At 36.5% G+C, this 18,180-nt stretch overlaps 1 protein-coding gene across 1 annotated transcript in view; it reads right to left on the reverse strand.

Annotated features, from left to right (window-relative positions):
* The window catches only part of APC (APC, WNT signaling pathway regulator), a 63,704-nt gene extending 46,358 nt beyond the window's left edge, over positions 1-17,346 (reverse strand). The window contains exons 1-2 of the mRNA XM_026052828.1: positions 17,249-17,346; positions 6,978-7,130 (exon numbers count right to left, since the gene is read on the reverse strand). Of these exons, the coding sequence (XP_025908613.1) occupies positions 6,978-7,112 (135 nt within the window). The 5' untranslated portion in view covers positions 7,113-7,130; positions 17,249-17,346. The remainder of the gene's footprint in view (positions 1-6,977; positions 7,131-17,248) is intronic.
* Between the last annotated feature and the right edge of the window lie 834 nt (positions 17,347-18,180).

Genomic DNA, 18,180 nt, shown 5'->3' on the forward strand with positions numbered 1-18,180 from the left:
AAAAAAAAAAAAAAAGTGCAAAGGCAAGCCAAAGTCAAAAGAAGTCTCCTTTTGGAAACAGATGGGAGAGCCTTGTTATCCATCCAATACAGTAAGCATTCCGAGCAAACTGCTCAAGATTCTGGCACTCTGATATAAAAACTGCTGTTAGATTATGTACTGAAGATGGGATTAAAAGTGTGGGTCTCCATTAAATGCATGCATCCACCATATATAAGAGGAATCTTAGGTTAAATATATACACACACACACACACATATTTATACAATAAATACAGCATACTAATTTTGTCATCTACAGGGGAAATCTCTGTGAAAGTGTTAATATTTCAAATTTTAATTTGCAAGCACATGGTTTACTAAACACTGTGTTTTACCACAATACATGGAATAAGGATGTACTCTATTACATATAAAAACATATCATGTCATCTGTGTGCTAAAATGTGCATGGTGATCATTAAATACTGCTTATGCTAAAATATTCAAAGCTAAAATCATTACCTTTTTTAAAGACTGTCTCTTCTTCTCTTTTTAATAAAAGAACCAGGCTAGCTTAATGTAGTTTTGCTAAGTTGCTAACTTGCTAGTCAGTCTGCTATTCCTCTAAGGATGTGACCCTGTGCCCTGTGCTCTGGCTGTCCCTGCTGGAGCAGAGGGATTGGACTAGACAATCGCTAGAGGTCCCTTCCAACCTCAGCCATTCCGTGATTCTGTGATTCAAGTGTTCATCCCTTTAAATAGGAATAAGAAGATATGACAGGAAGCAAAACTTCCACAAAAAAAAAGATACTTAGTATTTTATGGTACAATCAGACTCAGATCTAATAAGAAATAAGCTTTATCCTATCCTTATTTCAGTATGAAACAGATGAAAGTTAGGTGCCATGACATCTTTTTTAGAATCATGGAATCATTTTGGTTGGGAAGGACCTTCAAGAAGTGACCTTCACCACTCTTTCCATGTAGAAATTTTTCCTAATGCCTAACCTGAACCTCCCCTACTGCAAAACTTCAGGCCTCTTGTTCTAACTGTCGTTATTCAGAAGAAGAGATTGATCACTGCCTCGCTACAACCTCCTTTCAGGTAGCTGCAGAGAGCAGTAAGGTCTCCCCTGAGGCTCCTCCAGACTAAACAGCTCCCTCAGCCGCTCATCAAAAGGTCTGTGCTCCAGCCCCACATCCTGAGCACGCTTCTTACAAGCACTGGAAGTGCACACAGCATCATATCTAGGATATTACATTCTACTGGCTTAAAATAATATTGCAACCATATTAAAATATCTTTGCTTAAACTTTGCACCAGCACTTTTAAAACCATTGAAATTCCTCAAAAATTAAATCCCTCAAAGAATCTTAGCAATTGTTTTTCATGTAGTCAAAATCCATTCGTATGCAAAGTAAAGTACCACAATTATTATGCTACTTTCAAATTAGCAAGGGAAAAAAAACTCACAAACAGGCTCCGTGTCAAAAAATAAATCACTTTGTTCTGCATTGGATATCAAAGTACACAGCTCTGAAGGCTTTTTTTTTTTTTTTTTTTTTTTTTAATCTGGATTGCTTAAAAACAAAGAAGCAGAAAATTATTAGAACTCAAACTTTTATATGAAGGCAAGAATCTGCTAAAAAAGAAGTCCATAAACCAATTATCTGTAAAAAATACCACACAAAGCATCAGCTCAGGATTTCCCCTGAACAAAAGTTTAACCATCGATTTGTTTCTTTTCAGTGTATACATGTATACGTAAAGTATTTGCCATTTTGCGTCTTTTCAGTCAACATTTTTTGTCTATTCAATCTGTACAAAATACGAACAAATTGCATCTGAAAGGAAAAAGCGAAACATGCAACATAAATTGAATGGCTGGTTCCCACAATGTTTGGACTAAAAAGACAAAACTAATATATCCTATGACCAACATAAGCTTTAATTTTTTTTTTTTCAAATTAATATGGATACAACACCTCATTAAAGAAACATTGCACTAAAGGTTTTTAGAATTTAAAGTCACAGGTGATCTAATTTGCACAGAACTACAGATCAGTAGGGGATACTGGGGACCTCCCTGCCCAAGACGGGCTCACCTGGAACATGCCACGCAGGCCCTGTTGGGTTTTGAGCATCGCCCAACCTCTTTGTGCAGCCTCTGCTTGTGTTTGAACACCTTCATGGTGAGGAAGGGTTTTCTCTCATTTAAAAGCTATGTTCTGTGTTTTGCATGATTCCTGTTGTCTTTTGTCTCGTCACCTGACAGCCCTGAAAAGAGTCTGGTCCTATCTATTTTATTCCCTCTCTTCAGGGTATTTATAAACATCAAAAGATTACCCCAATCACACCTTCTCCAGGCTAGAAAGCCTTGAGAAAATCTGTCATCTTCTTAATAATAAAATCTGAAGTTTTCTTTATTTTCTTTTTTTTTTTTCCTTTTTTTTTCTCCAAAATCTGATCCATTCTATAAAAGAAATGGACAGGACAACTATTAGCCAGGTCATGTTCAATTTACCTTAAGGCAAGCAAAATGCAAAATGCAAATTAGCTTTCCAAGTTACACAAAACTGTAATTACTTCAATCTATCTGCCACAAAAAGTGTATATTTGTATTAAAATCTGGTACTTTCCTTTGAATTTGAGATTAAAATGCTAGTTTGTCATAAGAATCTGTAAATACCCTCCTTCTCTCTGTCAACTACTGTAACATATGCTAAAGTTTTTCTAGACTGCTGAGAGTTATATAATTTAATATGGCATTATTAACAACACACTGCTTTAATGGAAATAAACCAGTATGATTAGCAAAGTGGAACCACTGGAGGAATACCATATGTTTCTCTATCTCAACTACTGACATTTATTAAACAATTTTGTTGTATTACTCACTATATTTTCTTCAAAATTTGTGCTCGGATGCTGAAAAAAATGGCTTAACCTTTTTTCTAAGTTTGGCTTTCATAAACGTCCATAAATTTATATAGCTGCACAAAATTCACAACAGATTTTATTCAGCATGGCTTCACTAATTTAAGTACTTTTGCTGTTATCTATCACCGAGGCTACCAAAACTTCATCTCAACTCTTCTTGTTTAACACTGAATCGTGAAGAAATTGAGAAAAATAAACTTTTTCCTGATTAAAAAAAAAAAATCTAGAGTACTCTCCAAAGTACTAGTTTTAAATTTTCCAAAGAGCAATAGAGACAATTTAACACATCCTCTTGAAGACTGCACTAAACTAAATAATCACTAAGGTTTACAAGAAATATCGCCATACATATACAGTGGGTAAAACTTTTTCTTCTAAGAGAGAATTTATTCCAAACATACTTCAGTATCTGTGTTTAAAGGGCACAAAAATGCAGTTTGTCCTTTCACAATTTTATTCTCGATAGGACATATATTGGAAAATTTCTCAAAAAATTTAAGAAATCAAAATCCATTCTGGTGAGATTCTTTCTGTTCTATTATTGCTACACATTGACACAAGATACCGGCATTGAAATGAGTTGGAAAATAGCATGTAACTTTATCTGTGCTATATAAAAAAAGTAGGGAGCATTACATAGAACACATTTTTGTATACATATATTATGTACAATAAGGATGGCTTTCTTATACAAGACAACATACATTACTCATTTTATTGTAAAATAAAAACAGAGACAAAGCCACTGTGAGGATCATGGAAGACAGAAGTTATTGCTCTGGTTTTTTTTTGAACGCTTAAATTACTTGCACTTAATCCCATGAAGATTTTACATAGGGAAGGATATTAATATGAATTAGCTATTATATGAAAAAGGGAAAAAATGAAAAAAATCCTTGACGAACAAACTTGTCATTTACATAAACTAAGCAGACAAGTGTTCATTTACTATATATATCTAGAAAATGGAGGCCTTATTTTAACATGAAGATTCCTCCATGGCTAGACAGAAAGTAGATACAACTAACATTGGACTGCTTTTCTTTTTTTGATGATGAACTGTACAGATTCAACAAGAATAAAACTGGAATAGAAAAAAAATTCTATTTTTTTCCAGTCTCTGTTTTATTGTAGTTACTCCTATTTTCTACATATACGGACTTTTAGAGATTTTAACAATTCTTCTATATGCATGGACCTACTTCATAGGACTCCATATGCATGGACCTACATTACTGCATCTACCACCAAACAACATATTTGTTTTTCAGAAAGAACATATTATCATACTGAACTGCTGTATTTCATCTGACAGTAAGCCAACAGTAACAACTGATTTTCCCAAGTGGATTTCTTTTGTTTGAACAGCTAATCCCTAAGACAACACAAATTAGAAAACAAAGTGGACATTGTTTTATTAATCAATTTGGCATTCCTGGTATCATATTCATCTTTATGTATCACTGAAACTCTTTTCTGGTCTGCAAATGGACCATTTTCCCTTTTAAAAATGAAATTTAGCTTTGAACATGAAGCATACAGACACTGTACTTACTATATAGGTCAGCAGTAGTTTATAAAAAATGCATCTGAAAGATCAGCTCACGTTAAGCTTTTAATTCTAGTGTGATTATCTTACATTTCTGAAATAGATTACAAAAACGAGGTATATCTGAACAACATTCTGGCACTACTGCTTTTCAAATCTGATTCTTTAAAAACATTTAATACTGGAAACTATCCTTCCAAAGTACTTTCTTCAGCAACCAATTAATAAGGCAGAAAAGCAGATAAAACTAAACACATAAATCCAAAAAAATGACTATGAGATGTTTCTACTTATATCTAAATAAATAGTGCAAGAGTGACAATGTTGTCATAAAAATCTCACATTTCCCACTCCATCTGTCCCTTCCTCCCATTTATACTTTGGATTTTACTCATGATGGGGGCTGCTACATGTCCACTTCATTCCAAGGAAGCTACTAACATGCTATTCCAAAGGCTGAGTTGTTCAAAGTAGTGGGAGTTTTAATTATTCATATGGTAGCTACAGGACTTCCAAGTCTCCACTTCTAATTATTTTCTTTGTAATTATCCCTAATCACAGCCCTGGAATCACACAAATTATGAAGCAAGCAGTTTCCTGCAGTGGAAGAAAGTCAGCATGTACTTTCTTCTGAAGCTTTTAAAACTGAAATCTCCTCCTCACTAAAAAGCATCCTGTGCTGATTTCCACAAAACTTTTCCAGCCCAGATCATTCCCATACTATCTTTCAAATTCAAAGGCAGTCAAAGAATGATTTGGACACTTTCAAAATACATCTGAAGTAAACAAGGGAAAGAAATAATGTCTCATTTCAGGTCCAGGAGAAAATATTCATGAGGAATAGAATGGGCTGCCATTTTTTGATAGAATGTGAATTAAATAACTCAGATTAAGTAAAACAATCCTCTCATCCAAATGAAAAGAAACATATTGAATTTGCTGGGGATTTGGGAGGATAAATTCCAGGATGGTATTTCAGAGAGAACACACATGAGATATCTACTCACAACATACTAATAAAGTGGATGGAGAGTGATAGAATCGCTTTCAGCTTGGTGGTTTGCCAGATTTTAAGCAAGGATATAAAGCTGTCCTACATCTCAAATTAATGCCCTAGACTCCAGTTTATACAGCTGGTCTTTCTGTAGGTCACTGGAAATTTAATTATGTCCACAGAAATCAAAAGAAAAAAAACCCATAAACATATGTGGACAAAGAGACTTTTTCTCTATCCCTCTTTCAAACCGCAGGAAAGATCATCTCTTCTGTTTTCCACTCCCTTATGTTACACTGAAATGACAGTGAAATAGGTGAAATCATTGGTGATTTTGCGATAATACCGCCTGCAAAAATGATAGACCTACCTCAAGCTTTCTGATAGGTACTTAGGAAAAAAAAAAAAAAAAAAACAGAGCTGCTAATGCCAAATATAGCTGACAAAGGGCTATAATTTTCTTTTAATTTCAGGAAGCTAAGCCATTTTCTTTTTATAGCAAAACGAAAGGACTGAGTTCTTCCGGGGGAAAGAAATTTCAGTTAAAAACATTCTTTTTAACTGCTACATCCATCAAACTAGCATAGTTTGAAAAATTAAAATTATAAAATAATTGTAAATGTATCTGATAAACATGAAAAAGCAAGGAGATAGACACATAAATGCAGCTTAATGCTTAGTGCACCTCTATGTACCATACAGGAATATTTGCAGAAGTTCTGACTACTTCTGGGCCATGTTATGCTAAGCACCAGAAACAGTACAGTTTTGCCAGCTGTCAGCACCAAGCAGCAGGATTTGTCAGCTCAGGAACACTGCTATGTTCATGTAGCTATGCAGCTTATGAAATTCTGCCATGTTCAGCACCATGTACAAGACACATACAGCTGCACATATATCTCCTTACTAATCAAAATCCATCTAAATCTCATTTAAAGCTAGTGGTTGTTCTTGGACAGATATCTCCAAAGTCTTGTACCTACCTAATAAACACTAGATGGAAAATCTTGATGAAACCAAAAAGTCAGAATTTAGGCTTTTAGGCTTTGAGAGAGATTTATGGTTTTATTTTAAAAATGAACTTCTTTTTTGTGGGGGAGGAGGCAATGTTAGTTAAACACTGCAGTTGCAACAAAAATAAAAATTTTAAACTTACCTGAAAACACTGTGAAAATCTCCGGTCTCTACCATATTTTCAAAAGCTGAGCAATACTGGCTTTGTCATGAACTATGTCAGCAGACTGGGATTTCTGCTGGAAAGTACAGCAGCGCTAAAATGGAAGAGCTTACCATGACAGAAAGCTAAAAACTATTTGAAGTTTCAATTTTCAAATTAAAAAAAGAAATACCTATGATGTATTATTATGTATTCCCTTACGCAACTCTGAATAGAAATGTTGTATCTTGAAGCATACAAACTTGTTATGCAACTATCAATCCACTAAAAAACTTGAGTCAGAAAAGAGGCATTAGCAGAAAGCGTGGTGCCCGCTGAAATTTAGCTTGTCATACCTTCATATTAGATGCTTCAGTTTCCAGTTTTGTTAGGTGATTTGAGTTGTCCTCAAGCTCTTGTCGAAGGTTGGAGTTTTCCATCTTTAATGCCTCAACTTGCTTTAACAACTGATCATATGAAGCTGCAGCCATCCTGGGCTACCCTCAACCCTAGAAAAGTAACAGACAATACAAAAAATAATCATTTTCACAAAAACTTATTGAAAAAATGAAGTAATTTCTTACTTTTTTTTCCCTTAACCACTCATTATTCTAAACATTCAATGCAAATCCATTAAATAAAGCTATTAATGCCTAGAACTAATGCTATTTCAAAGCATTTTTCACTAATCTTCCATTTGGTACACATGGTTCAAGAAAGAAGTTGAGAGCAATTGCTTCAGGTATTAGGGAAAGCTAGAATTCATGAGGGAAAAATCATGCCATCACACAAAAGCATTGCTCAAATTAGAACTTCAATTCTAACAACAAAAAAATAAGGAAATAATAGACCATATAAAACCATCTTGGAATAGTCAACAAGCACTGGGAAGCTTATCTATAAGAAGCTGACTGACTGCCCACATATTTTATGACATGGAAGATAGCTGCAGATGCCCAGCACTCCTTGGAATAACACACATTAGCAGAAATGTTGTGTGAAAACAAAACAGTAAGAACTGAGCAGTTCTAACAGAATAAAAGCATCAAAAGCAATCAATCTTTAAGACTAGGAGTTTTGTAAGAGACTTAAAAAAAGTGGTTACATTGCACAGTAGGGAAAAAAAACAGATAGAAACCTTTTTGTAATATCAGGGATATTCCACATTGAAAATGCAAAAAAAACCCAGAAGTTAGGGGAGCTTTGTTACATAAAAGCTATGGAATTAAAAAAAAAATCAAATAGTTTTATAGTAATTTTGTCAGTAGTCTGCATTTTCACTGATACTTATTTTGAGAAATATTCTAACAGTGCTAAACCACCACAACTATTCAGCCATTACAAAATGTCATGAAATAAATACTGTAACTTAAACGATAAAATTAAAATTATTTCCCGCTTTCCAAATCCTCACACCATTGGAGCCTGCATCTAAAAAATGTTACGCAAGATGATGAAAACTTGGCCAATTACATTTGCCGCAATTTACAGTTGAAGCCCTCAATTTCTTATTCATTAATCATTTGAGAGACAAACAGCAAGCCAAACAAATTTCACTAAGAATTTACTGAGCAAGTAGAAGATCTGTAACTCACAGAAGGAAAACATAAAGAGCATACAGGATAATATTGCATTTTCACCACTACTTCGCTCCTTTAGAAATGCTCTAAAATGTAAAGTTAGACTTCCATCAGAACATTTTTTGTTCTCCTGGAGCACACTGCAAGTGCAGGCCGCAGGCTGCCTGGAGGAGGCAGCTGAGGGCGCAGCAGCCGCTCTGCACCGCTCACCATCACTCCGACCTCTGCAATTACAAAGCCAAGAAGTGCCTGAGCAACCAATTTTACTTTCCATGATCCCTCTTAACTGAATTATCAGGGTAATTAAAGAGAAGGCAACATTAGTCCAGCAGCTGGACTTCGTTCACCTACATAAAATCTGAAAATTATGCTCAAATCTCATTTATGCTCAAATGTTAAAGACAATCTGAGCAAATATATATATATTTAAAGATGATAACAATAATAAAAGCTATACTGCATTTGGTGCTTTGAGTTCACACCCTTCTCAAGCAATGGATCTTCACATCCTAATCATCTCTCATCTTTAAAGAACAAGCAAGAAGCTGCCATTTGTGGAACAGTGAGTTCTGTGATAGTATGAATGAGCTAAAGAAAAAAAATCCTCATTAAGTTTTTATGTGACATAACATACTTACGATAGACCAGAGACTCCAATTTCAAAGAAAGCATGGCAACCTGAGACAACCATGCTATTCTATTTCATGGATTGTGTGCCTTTATCATCAGCTGGTTCCAACCCACTACTGTCAAAGAGTGCTTTAATGAAAAAAAAAAAGTAGTACACTGTGCTCTATTCATTTGCTAAGTATTAATTTGCCACTCCAAAGAAAATAAATCAGCTGTAATTTACGTTTCTTTTCAGTATGAAGACTACATGGACAATGCTGCAAAATCCCGAGCAAAGGTATGTAACTTTAAAATGTTTTTACTACAACTTGTGGTGAAGAGCATCATACTGTATTAGTGATAGCATCTGCTATTTATAAGAGACGATGAGACTGTACTCATAGGAACACAGGAGGTAATTAATTAATGTTCATTTGCTGCTGCTCTGACACGTTGGAAATACAGCTCAATTATATCCCACATTTATTCACTTGCGTCATACTGACAGAGGCTGCTGTTCACTGTGTTTGACACGCATGCCAGTTTCCACCAGTTTATCTTTTTCTTACATTATGCAAACCAGGGATAAATAAGAATGGACAAGTAAGGACTGATCTGTCAGATTCTTTCACTTTCTGACTAATCTGAGAAATTCTCATTCATGCACATGGAGAGAAAATAATTTGTCACATTAACAAAATCCATACATGCAAAGAAGAAAATGGAGAAAAATGAGTGAAGAGAGAACCTACATTACAGCAGCAACTGTGGCTGCAATTGGGTGGCTTCAATTTTTAAGTGAAAGCAAACTTAAATATAGTTTGCTTAAATAAATATAATATATATATATATATAATAAATATATAATTAAATAGTAAGATTCTAGTTATGGAAGGGGTCTTGGTGAAACTTTTAAATAATACATCTTACATAAAGTGTCTATCACCTCTCTGCAAAACCAAGCTTAAGGCAGTATTTAAAAAAAAAAAATTATTCATAATGTATCCAGTATTTTAAAAATCACAATTTTTTCCTTAAAGAAGTGTGCTTCTCCTCTCCCTCAAAATGCATCAAATTTCTCTTAGTTGAAGAGAAATTGAACCATACACTGAATGGTTTCAAATAAGTGAAATTAATGGCACATTTGCCAAACTGTTAATTTCAATTAATTTGATAAGACTCAGCAAAATTCATGATTGGCTTTAGGCAATGCCATCTGTTGTTCAACATATGAAAACTGGAAGCAAGATCTCAAAAATATGAAGAAAAGTATGTTAATATATTGATTTCATCATCTTTCTCTCTTGATCTGAGTTCCTAGCATCTCCTTCCTTTCATGGAATATATATATTTATTATAATATAATATATTCATTATATATTTTTAAATATATATTTAAATTTAATTTATATATATATAAATTTAGTAATATGGAATGAGACCGTGTTCGACCTTAGACTAGGAGTCAATTACAGATTTAGTCAGATGTCGAATATTACTATAACAAAAGCAGCATTCAGATAAAGAACAACTGAGATCAGGTCACTGCTAGAAGCCAGGTAACCCAAGAACATCCTTAATTTTTATTAAACAACAGATGCTGTCCATGTTTACAACCAACTACAGTTTTCACAGTTAGAAGGGAAATTCAATCCTCAAGAATATTTTGAATGTAGCTTTAGGATAGCACGTTATTTTACCCTCCATTAGTGTTAAATTCAATTTTCTTGTGTATTCTTATTACAGAAGAAACCCCAAAGATAATTAAAAAGCACATGTGTTTGTTCATGGAATCACTCATTATTATCAATACCTTTATATCACAAAATGCAGATTTTGCATAAGATAACATGTATATCCCAAAAAGTTATGACTCTTTTGGTAATCCAAAATTTCCAAACCAAAAATAGGACTAGTTTGAATGTCTTATTACCGAATTTAGAATTCAGAATACAAACATTAACAAGTATCTCATTTTTACATTTCAAACCACTCATAAGCTGCAGAAACAGAAGGAGAGATAAATGAGGAAGACTAATGAAGTCATTTGGGAGAATTTAGCAAAGTATTTCAGAACTCTGTATGGTGACACAAATTACTCAAGAGAAATCCTTAGAGATTCAGTATGGTCAGCATTTCTGCAAAAGCACAAGACAATTTTAGTAACAGATAAAAACACCGAATAAAAAAAAGGGCTTCCAAGGCTGGTGATGACAAACTGAAAGATGCTGCAACACATTCCCCGGCTACCTGAAGCCAGTCTGAACATCTAGAGCTGGCAGAGAAAACACAAGCACAGGAGCTCTATTTCTAATTATTCTTTGTCATTTTCAATGTGTGCAGTTCCAGCACTTGCCACTTGTAAAATCCACTACAGCTATGATAGAGATTAGTAGAAAAGTGCCAATAATTAAAGAATAAAGACAAGATGCCACTAGGTTGTGCTGAAATTAGATTTGTTTGGTTGGGCATAGATTATTAGTCAAGTTCCCGCAGAACTACTTTGTGACAGATATTACTCAATATTTCATTATCGACATTGGCACTTAGAAGTGGCAACAAAGCTTGACATCATAAATACAGGAAGTATCATGAGATCAGAGGCCTGGAACACAGTATACAAAGAATATGACAACCCAAAGAAGGGAGCAGTAGAAACAGTATAAAATTAAGGAACATGAAATACAAGGTTGTTGATTTAGGAATCCCTAACAAGACCTAAGCCTACTGGCTGGTATGTTGTAATTGGAAGTAATAAGCAGAGAGAAGACTAACTTGGACCTTACCAGTCAGCCAACAACCACAATCAACCTGATTCAAACATAGGGAAAGCAAACATAATCCCTGGAGCTAGCAGGTCATTTTATAAGATATAAGTAACATCTGAACAAGGACACTATGCACAGCTTTGGTGAACTATCCTGAGGAAAGAGAATGTAAGTGGGCGCACAGGAAGATGTTAAGTAAACAAAAGAAATAGAGGCACTCATATAAGAAGAGACTAGCTGAGCAAGACATTGCTGCTTCAGTAAAACAAAGGCTGGAAGGACATAACTACATCTTACAAATACTATTACAGAAGCAAAAAACACCTAAGGAGAAAAATATTTGTATTAAAATGCAGTACTGACATGGAACAAATGGGTATGGACAGATCATGTTCATGACCACCGATACAGCCATTCAGTGCTGGACACTGTGGCACCTTTCAGCACTTGGTTTGCAGACTGCAATCCCAAGGTTCAGAGACATCCACTAGCTGTCCCACCTTCTCTGGGTAGACTCTAAGAAATAAATTTATTTGAACAACCACTTGGAGCATATACCTCAGTGTCCAACCAGGTACAGTTCGCTAAGAATATACATGTCAAAATTTGCTTCTCCTCTGCCTGCAAACAGGTACCTTCTAGTAATCCCAAACTGACATTGCAATACATTAAAGTTCAGATCTCCACATTCTTGGACTTATGTTTCAAAATTCTTCCTCTGCCAACAGAAAAAAAAAAAAAAAAAAAAAAAGACTTGTATTTTTAAACGTGGTGGTGGTAGCTGCAGGAAAAGAAGAGAAATTAATAGCATCTTCCTACTCTTGTCATTTCTTAGTGGCCAGAGCACTTGCCATGGGGAAAGACTCAAACCTGAGAGACCCTTCAGGTTCACACTCCACATTCCCTCCCTTGCTGTCAAGCAAAAAACAATTTACACTTGGCCCACCGTGCTGAAGTTATCACTGCATCTTTACACAGAGGCATATTCAAAATTCATGGGGTGAAAATCAGTTTAATTGAGAAAATATATGATACTACAGGTATGAAGCTGCTATCCTATAGAGCTGAGAGGGAAAGTAAGATGATGAATTCTGGGTTCTTATGCCGATTTTATATTGTATCTGATACAAAGTAAAATGTGTAAGAAACAAAACAGCACAGTGTTGGGAAATTAGTCATTCTGCTTTTGGGTCAGGCTCCCCTTTCACACTCCACACTTTGATTTGCAGAGTGTCTCACAAACAGAAGAACGTAGGTACCAGATTTACTCCAAGAAATAACTCTCTTGGAATGCAGGCTTCTCCAGTAAAGAAACATCTAGAATCTAGGTCTCCTATTTCCCTGACCTGTATTCACATCATTAAAGATTTCTTCTCTTCCATCTCCTATCAAAGTGAGGCGAAAACATGACAAAAAACATTCTCTACGCTCTACTGAATGAGCAGCTAACATGAATGCACATATCAAAGGAGAAATTCAAGGTGGATACTCCTTTACATACTAAAGTCAAAAATAAACAGCTGCCTGAATTGATGCAAATGCACTGTTAAAACTTAGATATACATTCAATGCTATGGAAATTATACAAGCACAACTAGAATCAAGAATTTTGTTGGGGTCATTTTGTCTGAAATCCCTGAAATTCCAACAAAGGCAGGCAAAAACACCAACATTCTTAGTTTTATAATAATGAGAATCCAAACACTAACAAGACAAATATTTTACTTCTACTCTGTGAACCACTCATAAACAGCAGAAAAAAATGGAAAGATAAATGATGAAGTTTAGCAAAGTCACCTGGGACCCATCCTATGCTAAGTCAAATATCTCGTCCTTGCTACATTTTACCATTCTGCTGATTTCTGCCATCACTCCAGGTCACTGATGGGGAATGTGATGTGCTTCAAGAACACGTCACATTGAATTCAGGAGGGAAAAAGAACTGTATGCGGTGAGAGACCACACTGTCACTAAAGTGTATTTTTGATGTTTCTCAACCAGCTACTTACTCATTCCTCTGGTATGTTTCAAGGAGGTTTTTCTGAAGCCCTCAGCTTGCGGCTCCTGACTTGCCCGAGTGCAGGGCTGTGCTGGCCACAGCCAGCTGTCTTCTTGCCACCTCCATCAGCTCCCAGCCAGGGAGGAGCTCAGCTGCTCAGGCAGCAGCTGCCCAACCACTGCAGATCACCACTTGCCATGATAAGGTAATCTGAAAGAGGTGTCAGTTTAACTTAATACACTGGGCTATTAACCACAGTAGTTCAGCAGCTGTTACTTCAGTAGCTCCAAAAGGGCTCACAGGAGGGGCAAAACACAACACAGCTGCTCCAAGGTAAGCCAGTCCCATTCGCTAATTCCAGCTCCCAACGTACCACTTAATATACAGTTACCTTCATTGATACACTGGGAACCTCAAAGAAAATGAAGCCCGTATGGCTAGGCCATACTTACTTTGAACATAGCAAACCATGCTGATTTGCATTAATTCATTTTTTTGATTAAGCAAATCCTTTATCAGCTTTTCTATTATGCTGACTAGTGCTTGAGATCAGATTGAATGTTCAATGGTTTATATATAAGACATCTTTCTGATTCTCCCTTTTTAATTCTAGCAAAGTATCATCATCTTTCTCCTAAGTCTTTTTTGCCATTCTAATAATTTATCAAAAAAATTTCACTTCAGCCTGGGACCAGTTTTCAAGCCTAGTAACTTAAAAATGCTTAGCCTTCATGGGCACTGTTTAATACTTTCCTTAAGTAACCACTGTCAAATACTCCATCCCTGCAGGTGATTAAAACCTGCTATCCTGGCTCATTTGAGAGTGTGCAAAAAGTCATATTTTTGCCTTTTCCAGCATTTCTGTGAACAATTTTGTTATTTCCACCTGGTGGTAAGCCTATGCCTTACTAAAAGGATTTTGTTGCTAATCTTCCTACCCTGCCCCTCTTTGCATCAAGGAGCAAATCCCCAGGCTTCTGAGCAGCATTATTTAACATTATTTAGTTTTCCATCTGGGCTATGTGGGTACACAAGCCGTGAAGAAAACGTCCATGAAGGGAACAACAGTGTTACAGACCTGGTGCCTTCTGTCCACATTCTCATTCCTTCAGTGACAATGTGCATCAACCAGAGGCATGCAGGAAGGGGTGGAAAACAGCCACCACTGAAAACTTTCTCATGAGCTTGTTTTAGCAGTGAGGACTTTGATATTAGAAAGTGGCTTGCAAGTTATGCAATAGTATAATAGTATCCTTTTATTGGAAGTTGTTCATGAAAAGGTATCAAAAGATAATCCCTAGATTAGGTGCCCTTTGAATTCCTTACTCTGGGGTGTTTTTTTTGTTTTGTTTTGTTTTTTTTTTGAGAGAGAGAGAGGCTGGGGAGGAGGGTGGGAAGGAAGAGAAGTGAGGGGGCATGCCAGGAAAACAAGGTCCAGATTAGAAGTCGTTACTATTACCAGTTTCATAATAGAATGTATGAAAAGGTCAAATTCTTGAAAAGAAGGCCATGCCTCCCCGACTTAAACCTAACAGTTGTGTAGAGAGGATTTTCTCCTCATTTCTTCCATCTACTTCTGCATGAAGGTTAGCTTCGTACAGTGGAATAAAGTATTTAGCTGTTAATATACCTGACCTTCCTAAATCCTTCCAACTGGAAAGGGTGGGAGTTATGTCTTCCCCCATCAAACGAGCTTAATGCTCTCACCAAATTGTAGAGCCATGGGTAGATTCTGGGATACAGTTCCTTACATTCAGGAATTCTGCCAATCGCAGGTGCAAGAGCAACACCTCGGAACACAGATAATGCAGAACTTCATAGGCTTCGTCCCAGCAGTGACTGTCCTTGCAGCTGACACTGCTGTGCTGCACCCAACAACCACCACAGCAAGCGGACACATCATCTGCTTTTCCTAACCAGCCTGTAACTTGGACCATAATCATCCCTAAATAATAAACAATCCATGTTCTCTACATCCTGTAAGAGCAAGAGGAGAAAGACAGTTATGAGGATAGTCTCATCTGAGCTCCTGAATTGCTTTGCTTGTTATAGGTCAAGCATGAATGCTTTTGTGTTTATTTTTAACTAGAGACAATCCCACATTTAAGATTTTACTAAAATATATTAACAATGCAAAAAAAAAACAAACAAACAACAACAACAACAAAAATAACACCAAAGAAAGAGGAAATCACCTAAGTCATACATTCCAGACTATGCAGGTTATGAACAGTCAAGACGAGCTTTTATCACGCTATCAAGGAGGGAGAAAAAAAAAAGAGAATAAAGAAAACCACACTTCTTCCTTTAGAATTCTGGGTTGGGAAGTTCCCTAGCTTGTTAGTCATGCTGCATTCTGAATACAACTGGGAAAATACAAAACACAATTTGCATTTAAATACTATATTGAACACAAAGCCGTTCAGACACCATTTGAATCATAACTTATATTGGACCAGGAATGATTCACAATCTGCATAGTCATTCTTTGCAATGATCATATTCTCTACTGACAGCCAACTGTGTCTGCCCTCACTGCACATGACAATTTTTATTTCTCTTAATCTTCTAATTGCCCAATTCCAGAAAATATAAGCTATTCAAATACTGAAAGAGGACTCTTAGTCTAGCAATACAAACTAAAACCATTAACATGAAATAAATTGGTTTTAATTAAAAAAAGGAGAATGGTATCATGTTAAAATAAGAAAATATGGGAATATCTTCCACACTGGATGATCTACTAGAGCCATCTTCAGCACCTCAAGGAAACAGAAGACCATTTGCTTTGCAGGAAAAACATCAGCATCTGTTCACACAGGTCCTGTTCAAATGGTGGAAAACAACCAGCTGAGATGAAAGTTTTTACTGGAAATAACCTATTGTCACAGCATATCATCTGCATCATATTCTGATTTTAATACAATTTCATCACATTACATTTCATCAACACAAACATTCCACCAATGGAACTGAGATACACACATAATTCCTATTTAGTAATTTGTAAGCCAAAGGGATCAATTTTAGACAGTCATTTCCAACAAATGCTATTTTACATCACACTGATAATTATAGTGTCTCTTATGACAGCATGTATCAGAGCACTTCTCATAACCAACAGTTCGCAAGAATATTTTGGCAAATGCAATTATGTGGATTTCAGGAACAATGTTTAGGAAAGTCTGCAATTATTAATTATTTAAAGAACTGAAAAACTATCTTTTATTCATGCTGCCATTTTTCAGGGTGAAATTGCTGCTTCTCATAGCAGCTACTTAGCCTATTACATAAAACAATACCAAGAGTTTTTGAAGGTCTACGAAAGTAAAGGATGAAGCATCACCAGAATAATCATCGCAATCATCATCTTGCTTTGTCATTCTCTTTCTTTTGGCGAAGAAGCCAAAGTGCCTTTGCCATCTTTTGCCTATATCGAGCAACTAGAATAAACATTCAAGACATTACAGGACGAAACATCCAGTGTCACTGGTTTGCTTTCTGACCCCAAGTACTCCAACTGTTAAATCCTCAACTAATGTTCTAAAATTTAACATTGTCCTAAGTGTATCACACTGACAGACATCCATAACACACATCCAAAAGCAAGTATATGGACAATATGGTGCATTTCCTGAGAGGATGTTTAATATAAAACCAAATTTCAGTACCTGTAGTTTAGAGCTTTCTTCATCAAAGCCTTTTCATACATCATTGTATTTAATAGAACTGAAGAGGAAGAAAAATATTTTACCAGTTTCTTGTAGTCCTCCTAAAAATACAGAAAAATCTGCTTCCAGGAAATTACTTTCAGTGCTTATATTTATATAATAGCTATAGCTATTTTATAGCATTTCTGATTATCTTAGCTGCAACAGAACTAATAAAAAACAACTAATATCTAGTGGAATAAACACTAAGGAGCACTTCCCATGCAGAAAGAGAGGGAGAAAATCCGCTCAAAACCTGAAGCCGATCGGCACTGTGTTATTCACGCAACGACAGCGATGTGCTGCGGATGCGGCCACAGCAGCGCCCGCGCTGCCCGATCCTGCTACCCCTGCGGAGGGCATCTCCCATCTCCCACCTCCGGCGCGCGGCCATCTGCACCGCGCTGCGCAGAGCCGCCCCGCAAAACCCTGTCAAAGGAAAGACGCTACCCAGGGCTCACACGCAGAGCCCGAGCCCTGTGCGGATGCGGAGCCCTTCGCGTACTGACTCGCATAATCAAAACGACCACATCATTCTGCAGAATTCTCTCTCTCTCTTTTTTTTTTATTTTTTTTTATTTTTTTTTTTTTTTAAAGAAGAGGAGGAGGAAGAGGAGGAGGAAAGACGCCCTATCTTACGCCTGGGCGGCAGCGGGGCGTTTTGCCGGCAATGACCTAATTACTAGAATAAAAAGCCACCTATGTGACAAAGAGCGAGGAAGGACGCGGCGCTTCATACATAATTTATTAAGATTTCCGCGAGCGTTCGGGTTGAAGCGCGGGCCCGGCCGCTCTTTGTGATGTTAAACGTATTTCTGCGGCCCGGGGCCCCGCGGCGGGGACGCGCTGCGGCGGGGACGCGCCGCGGCGGCTCCCGCGCTACCTGCCGCGCG

The sequence above is a fragment of the Nothoprocta perdicaria genome, unplaced genomic scaffold, assembly GCF_003342845.1.
Source record: "Nothoprocta perdicaria isolate Ctin4 unplaced genomic scaffold, notPer1 scaffold_92, whole genome shotgun sequence".
Lineage (NCBI taxonomy): Eukaryota > Metazoa > Chordata > Aves > Tinamiformes > Tinamidae > Nothoprocta > Nothoprocta perdicaria.